Source organism: Tupaia chinensis, unplaced genomic scaffold, assembly GCF_000334495.1.
Source record: "Tupaia chinensis unplaced genomic scaffold, TupChi_1.0 Scaffold000335_1, whole genome shotgun sequence".
NCBI lineage: Eukaryota > Metazoa > Chordata > Mammalia > Scandentia > Tupaiidae > Tupaia > Tupaia belangeri.
Window position 1 is genome coordinate 2,024,362 of NW_006159829.1, and position 7,896 is coordinate 2,032,257.

At 65.2% G+C, this 7,896-nt stretch overlaps 1 protein-coding gene across 1 annotated transcript in view; it reads left to right on the forward strand.

Moving 5' to 3' along the window:
- Positions 1–213: 213 nt before the first annotated feature.
- Positions 214–7,896, forward strand: part of GPR20 (G protein-coupled receptor 20) — an 8,194-nt gene continuing 511 nt past the window's right edge. Inside the window, exons 1-4 of the mRNA XM_006152147.1 lie at positions 214–301; positions 992–1,198; positions 1,933–2,036; positions 7,382–7,894. Of these exons, the coding sequence (XP_006152209.1) occupies positions 214–301; positions 992–1,198; positions 1,933–2,036; positions 7,382–7,894 (912 nt within the window). The remainder of the gene's footprint in view (positions 302–991; positions 1,199–1,932; positions 2,037–7,381; positions 7,895–7,896) is intronic.

Sequence of the window (7,896 nt, forward strand, 5' to 3'; positions counted from 1 at the left end):
CAGCTCTCCCGGGGGGTGGGGGGTGCAAGGCTGGCAAGCCCTGGCTGCAGGCCCCCAACAGAGCAGCCCTGAATCCCTGAATCGGCCTTTTGCCCTGCAAGCCAGCAAGACCCTGCAGCCCCACCTTGGAGCGAGGAGCCAGGCAGGCCACAGAGGTGCAGGAGTCCCCCGGGGCCTGTGCTCTGGGACAGACACCGCCATAAGCCAAGGACCATGGCAGCGCATGAGCTCAGCCCCCGGGAGCAGGGGGCAGCTCTCCCAGAAGGTTCCCCACTGCCCACAGGACCAAATCTACCGCCAGGTGCCCGGAGGATCAGGGGAGTAGGCCACCCCTTTCCACCCGCCACCCCTCACTTGCGGCCTCATTGGCCCAGGCTTCCCCACTCTCCCCTCCAGGCTGCCTGCCTCCCGTTACACCTCCTCTGGCCCTCCAGGAAGCCTTCCCTCCTGCAGGCTGGGTTAGGCTCCTGTGGCACCCCGTACCCGCTTCCTCCTGTTGGTCTGCCTGGGCCTCCCCTCGAGCAGTCGGGCACTCCTCCTGCGTCTCTGGTGCCCAGGTGCTCAGGAAAGGGCTGGGGGCAGTCACGGCAGGCGAGCAGGGACACAGGGCAAGAGGGCACTCACATACCACCTGACCCTCCCCGGCGGGTGCCCGCCCTCCTGGGCCCAGCGTCAAGTGGGCACAGCTGTCCACCACTGAGATGGAGATGGGGGCCCGCTCGGCCCTCCCCACCTGCCTTCCCACGGAGGCCCATGTGCCACGTGGGCGCCACGCCATCACGGGCACGCGCAGGCACATGCGAGGCACAGGAAAACCGGAGAGGACAACCCCCGTGCGTCCCCCAGCCGCACTCTCGGCCTACAGACCTTGGGCGGGAGTTGTCCTCCCTCACTGCACCCCTGGGTGCCCTGGTTTCCCTCTGTCTCTGGAGTCTGGAGCTGGTGTCCAAGGTCCCTCCTTCCCTCCCTCCCTCCGGGCCCTGGGCCCCAGCTCCTCTGGGCGGCGTGGGGGCGGGGAAGCAGCTCGCCCCGCCCCCACCCCATGCCTTTGCCCAAAAGGAGCCGGAGTGCAGCCTGACGTCAGGCCAGGAAGGCTTGTCCCAGCATCGTGGAGCAGCTCAGCTGGGCTCCGCCGGGCTCCCCCAGCACAGGTCCGGCAGGCTGCCCACCTCTGGCCGCCCGGGCGGCCAAAGGCACGGTGAGTCCCCCTGGGCTGGTGACCAGCCGCCCACTCTGGGCTCTCCTCAGCTGTCCCTACCTGGTGCCCTCGCTCTCCAGCCAGACATTCGCTGCAGGAAGAGGGTCTGGGAGGCTGCTCCCGGAGGCTGCCCCCAGGGTCAGCTAAAGTGACCAGTGCCCTGCAGAGAGCCACCGCAGGGGGAAACAACCCAGAGGGAGGGGAGGGCTGAGCTGCCCAGGCAGGACAGGGGAAGGCAGCCCCCGGGGTGTGGGCGTCCCTCCTGGTACCCCCTTCTGCACGGCTGGGCACCCACGCCTGCCCACATAGCACTCTCACCGCGCATCTACCGGGGGCGCGAGGCCAGGCCTCGGTCTCCCCCCTGTGGAGGCAAGAGGGTGGCCCAGAGCAGCATTTAGAACTCTGTGGGACGAGGCTCTGAGCAGGGCACACCCCCATCCCACAGCCCAGACCCTTCCCTGCCCTTCGATGGGTGGGAAACTGAGGCTCAGGGCAGGCGTCCCCCCAGGCCCCCGCATGGACCTCAGAGCTGGCATGCTGGCCTGGCTCTTGCTGGTAACTGCCCCGTGAGAAGGCCGCGGGAGCAGGGTCCCAGGGGGTGGTGGGGTGGGGACTGGCCAAGGGCCAGGGTGCTGGACAGGGCAGACAGGGAGCAGCTGGCGGCGCGGCAGGACCGGGCTTGGATGCCCCCCCTGCCCTGTGTTCCTTTCACCCAGAGGTTGTCCTCCCTCTAGGGGCTGCCGGGCCCAACCACGCAGAGCAGGCCACGGGCGAGGTGGGTCTGCTGCAGGACAGTCCTCGGCTGCCCCAATGGGCTCCCTATCTAAAGGGACAGCAGGTGGGGGGGCCTGCCTGGGACATAAAGTCAGTGGGTGTGCGAGGAGCTGCGTTCAGGGCCAGCCCTGGAGGTGGCACGGCCAAGACAAAGCCATGGCCATGCCGCAGCACCCTAAACGCAGAAGCCCTCCCTGCCCCAGGGCCTTTGCATGGCTGTGCACCTCTCACTGCCCAGAGCAGGCCTGGCCTGCCCGTTCCCTCCACCCACCCCAGCTGGGAGCGCTGTGAGGGACAGAGCCTGCCAGGACCATGAGCCCCAGTGCTGGGTTCGAGCCCAAGACCAATGCCCCCCAAAGCACCTGCAGGCCCAGCCTCTGGCTCCTCACAGTGTTAACTCTCGGGAGGAGTTGGTGTGCCCCGTCTGAGCCGGCCCTGGGGCAGTGAGACCAGCAGGTGTGCTGGGGCAGACCTCAAAGCCCGGCTCCTCTACCCAGCTGGTGACCCACACATGCGGCTTAGCCTTCTGTGTCTCAGCGTTCTCATGAGCAAAATGGGGGCGGCAACTTGCTGTTGGGGCATCCTGGGAAGAGTCAGTGAGACAGGCCACTTCAGCAGGTGCCCCAGGCACCTGAGGTCGCGGGGCTCAGGGAGGTCTGCGTGGGGCAGTGACTAGGAGCCGGAGCCTCTGCCAGGTGCAGGGGCCAAGTGCTAGGCTAAGCATCTTCCCGCTGAAGAACCCAGGGAGGCCGGGAGGTACACGGTGCCACGCCTGTCCCGCCGGCCCCTGGGGGCGGAACCTGGGGGGCAGTCAGAGGAGCCCAGAAAGTCAGAGCACGCCCTCCCCACCCCCTGCCAAGGGACCTAGTGTGGCCCCAGTTCTGTTCTCAGGGTCCCCTCAGGGTCCTCGGGCAGGTGCACGTCCTGAGTTTCCAGGCTCCTGGCAGGGGCCCAGCCAGCCGCGAGTGGGGCGCAGGGTGACCCCCAACAGTGCTTGGGGCCTGGAGTGCTGGTGTGGCCCTCAAGCTGGAGGAGTGGGCCCTCAGGAGGGGGCAGGTCAAATGGCTTGAGCTCCTTGTACCCGTGAGGCTATCCCCAGGGCCATGCCCAGCACAGAGGCTCTGAGAAGTCCTGTGTGCATGCTGGCCCTGCCAGCCTCTCCCCACCTACAGCAGGCTAGGCCAGGCCGAGTCCCGCCAGGGCGTGGGAGCAGGAGCCACCAGCACTCTCCATACCCACGTCCCTCTCGGCGGGGTGTCCCCTGTGTTTGGCACCTCCTCCTAGGCCATCGGACACCCACCGACTCTGCCTGGCTGCACTTCCTCATCTGCTCCCTCAGTCAGCAGAAGGGTTCTGGAGCCATTGAGAGAACTGAGGCTCCGAGCAGCGGGACGACTTGCCCAGGGCCTCCCAGGGGCAGACCATACAACCAGCTTGAACCAAAACTGTCTCCCCGAAGAGTGCTGGCAAGGGGAGTGGGGGGAGCACAAGCATGGACCTAACAGTGACGGGTGGGCTTCCTGGAGGAGGTGTCAGTCCCTCTTAGGTGGGAGGACTGGTGAGTACTAAGGGTGGGAGTGGGTACGGAAGCAATTTGAGGCCAGACCAGGTAGGAAGGACACCAAATGTCAATGACAGGCCAGACCTCACCCTGTGTCCCTCAGAGGGTCTCATTCAGGACGTCAGCAAGAGGAGAGAGTGCTTTGTGCAGGGCTGCCTGGGTGTTGGAGGAACAGGCAGGAGCTCCGCCCCCCCAGACCCATCCTCAAGGTGTTCTCAGCCTAGTGGGACATGCTCTGGGGTGGAAGGCATCAAGCCAGCCCAGGGAGGAGAGCGAAGGCTTCCAGGAGGAGGCGAGTCCAGGAGACAGTCCTCCAGGTGGGCAGGGATAATGCTGGGAAGTGCCTAGGCAGAGGTGGCAGCCACAGCTGTGCCGTGCCGGGGCCGGCAGAGGATGGCACACAGTGGGGAGGTCACCCCAGCACCTGCCAGGGGACCCTCGCCCCGTGCCCCATCTCTGAAGGCCAAGAATCTGTATGGGTGCTTGGGGTGGCCACCTGGAGGCCGGGGGTGGAGGAAGAAGGCAGGCAGCATGCCGCCCTCCTTGCCACCTACGTCAGGAGAACTGAGGCTCGGTGAGGACCTGCCCAGAGCGCCCCAAGGCCACTGGGGCAGCAAGAGGACCAGGAGCCTGGGGTAAGGAGGCCGTCGAGGTCGCCTCTACCAGAGCCTCCCTCCCAGGAACTGAAGCCCAGCCAGGCCCCACTAGGTGCCGGTGCTCAGGAAGGCCCCGGCCAGCGCTCACCCGTCTCCCGTAGTCCCCAGAGCTGAGCACCTGCTCCGAGCTGGATACATCAGCACCACCCCACGGGGAATTCCAACTCACTGTACAGGTGGGGAACTGAGGCCCCGAAGCTGTAAGGTCACATGCTCTGTTCAGAATAGCCAGTCCAACAATGGACAGGGTAGTCCAGGCAGGGCTGGTCCTACTGATGGCCACATTCCTGGTCCCCCCACCCTGCAGGGTCTCTCTCATGACTAAGCCCCAGAGAGCCAACCCTGGTGCCTCGGATCTGGCCCCTCTGCTCAAGCCAGGGAAGTGTCTGTCTGTGGGTAGGTCAGTGGCCCAAGGACAGGGCTCAGAGTGACCGGGGTCAGGGTTCAGAGTGACCAGGGTCAGGGCTCAGTGAGTGACAAGGGACAGGGCTCAGAGTAACCGGGGTCAGGGCTCAGAGTATGAGCAGGGTCAGGGCTCAGAGTAACCTGGGTCAGGGCTCAGAGTGACCAGGGTCAGGGCTCAGTGTGAGCAGAGTCAGGGCTCAGAGTGTGAGCAGGATCAGGGCTCAGTGAGTGACCAGGGTCAGGGCTCAGCATGTGACTGGGATCAGGGCTCAGAGTGTGAGCAGGGTCAGGGCTCAGTGTGAGCAGGGGCAGGGCTCAGAGTGTGAGCAGGGTCAGGGCTCAAAGTGACCAGGGTCAGGGCTCAGAGTGACCAGGGTCAGGGCTCAGTGAATGACTGGGGTCAGGGCTCAGCATGTGACTGGGATCAGGGCTCAGAGTGTGAGCAGGGTCAGGGCTCAGTGTGAGCAGGGTCAGGGCTCAGAGTGTGACCAGGATCAGGGCTCAGTGTGAGCAGGGTCAGGGCTCAGTGTGAGCAGGGTCAGGGCTCAGAGTGTGACCAGGATCAGGGCTCAGTGTGAGCAGGGTCAGGGCTCAGTGTGAGCAGGGTCAGGGCTCAGTGTGAGCAGAGTCAGGGCTCAGAGTGTGAGCAGGGTCAGGGTTCAGTGAGTGACCAGGGTTGGGGCTCAGTGTGAGCAGGGTGAGGGCTCAGAATATCACCGAGAGACTGATTTGTCACTGAGATTGTGACTTGGTGTGTGACCCACTCTGGGACACACTGGGACCAAGAGCAGGGCTCGGCCATGTTTGAAGTCAGAGTCAAACTCCCGGCTAGACACCCATGTGCTCTGCCATCTCGCTGGACCCGGTGGCCTGGCTTCAGGGTGTCCTGCACACCTGTCCTCCCGCACCTGTGCTTCACAGCACAGGCCTGGACACCCAGCACCTCAGCGGCTAGCTATTGAGCTCGTGAGGCTGGCCCTGGGGAGCTGCCTGGGAGGGCAGGACCCCGGAGCCACGTCATCCTGGGCCTGGCTCCCAGCGGAAACATCGGTGATGTTTATATAAATGTCTGATCACAACACTAACACAGGCCCAGTGTGGACAGTGGAAAACCAGAGGCGAAGGGCGTCCGAGATGTGGTTCTTGCTACGCTGCACCCCAGGCCACCTCGGGGTCCTCGCCGGGCCTCTAGGCTTCTGTTGATAGCAAAGAAAGGGCCTGTTGGATCGCCTCTTTCCCCTCCGGGGACCTGGGGGCCTCCCTGCTGCCCAGGTGCACCCAGTCCCACCCTGGGCCCAGCCTCATCACTCCCCCTGCTGCCTGCCAAGACCCCACAGCATGTCTTTCCCTGCCCCAAACTCCATCTCTGGGAGCAGCCAGGGCTGGAGGAGGGGCAGCCAACCCATCGGCAAACACGCCCAGCAACACCTGAGTGGGGCTGGCGGGAACCAGCAGACCGGGGGCCCACAGGCAGTGGGGGTGGCAGGGGTGCCAGGTACGGGCGGACTGGACAGCTAGCAGCCTCCAGGGCGGACACCCAGAGCCATTTGGCTCACTGGGCAACCGCGGGCAGAAGCTGGCCTTGAAGCCTGAGGGTAGAGGTGGCCTCCTCTAGACCCATGGGAGGCAGGGGTGTGACTGCAGACAGAGGGCACCTGCGGCCTGAGCCCCACGGCCCGTCAGTGGGAGCGTGTGATGTTCAGCCCCTTTGCAGCCACAGCCACCGGGACAGCTGTCAGGCCTCCCTCCCCTCAGGTGCGTAGGGCGCCTTGGGCCCGAGCGTCCTGTGTGCCCGCCTTCCTCCCAGCCTCACCCCAAAGGCTTCTCCTTTCTCTTAAAAAGCCAGAAATGTCCTTATTTGGAGGGTCAGCCCTGCTGAGTGGGTGGGTCCATTAACCCCTCAGTTATAAATAAAGGGATAAATCAGGCTGAGTTAAACACGCTGGGCAGAAACGTAAACAGCGTGGGCGGCTCCGGCCCCCCACCCCGGCCTCCCCGATACCCCTGCCCCGCCACGCTGACTGGGAGCACAGTGTTTATTTGACTCACACCCGGCCAGCCTGCCTGCCGTGGAGACCTGGCTCCAGGCTCCGGCCCAGAGAGCCACCCTGCGTAGGCCTGGGGCTCCCCCCTGCAGGCTGGGGTGTCAGTCAGGGTGCTCCCCTCAGGCTGGTGGGGCCGGGGATGACCAGCAAAACCAGCCTCAGCCCTTACCCAGGGCCCCCGGCTCCCTTGGAGAAGGTCCCCACAAGCACCTTTGCCCAGGAGTGGACAAGGACAGTCGATGGCAGCCCAGCCCTCCCCTGGTGGGCCAGGCTCTGTCCCAGCCTAACCAGAGTGCCCACTACCACCGTGTGTTGGGTGCGCCAGGCCCCTCCTCCAGGCTAGCTGGGTAGTCCTCCCTGATGACGCCCGGCCAGTGAGCAGCAGGGATGGGAGCCAGGCCCACATCATGTTTGAGCATCCTGTCCCTTCATCTCTTTCTCAACCCCGAGGACCTTCTGCAGAGCAAGCATCCCACCTCCCGGAACAGCAAGGGTGGCCTCAGAAACCTCAGCATTGCACCAAAGCACACACTGGCAGTGCCGGACTGGGATTTGAACTCGTGTCTGGTTCCAAAATCCTGAGTCTTTTCTGCTGGTTCACAAGGCTTGGTCTGCAGGGAGCAGAGAGCAGGCGCTGCACAGAGGGGGCCGGTGCTGGAGGGCAGGTGGCCACAAGGCTGGGCCGCCAGGCGGGGCTCTGAGCCAGGCCAGCACGTTGGACAACCCATCTCCTTGCTTCCAGGCCCAGGGCATGCTGGCTGCCGTCATGTCCTCCAGGTCTCCAACGGGGTCCTCGGCCACGGCGGCCCCCAACATCACGGCGGCCCCCGGCGCCACAGCAGGAGAGGCATGGGCCAACAGCAGCACGCCGGAAAAGCCGCTGTTCCACCTGTTTGCCCTGCTGGACGAGGAGCTGCACGCCGCCTACCCCGGCCTGTGGCTGGCCCTGATGGCTGTGCACGGCGCCATCTTCCTGGCGGGGCTGGTGCTCAACGGGCTGGCGCTGTACGTCTTCTGCTGCCGCACGCGGGCCCCCACGCCATCTGTCACCTACACCATCAACCTGGCGGTGACTGACCTGCTGGTGGGCCTGTCGCTGCCCACACGCTTCGCCGTCTTCTACGGGGCACCCGGCTGCCTGCGCTGCGCCTTCCCGCACGTGCTCGGCTACTTCCTCAACATGCACTGCTCCGTCCTCTTCCTCACCTGCATCTGCGTGGACCGCTACCTGGCCATCGTGCAGCCCGAGGGCTCCCG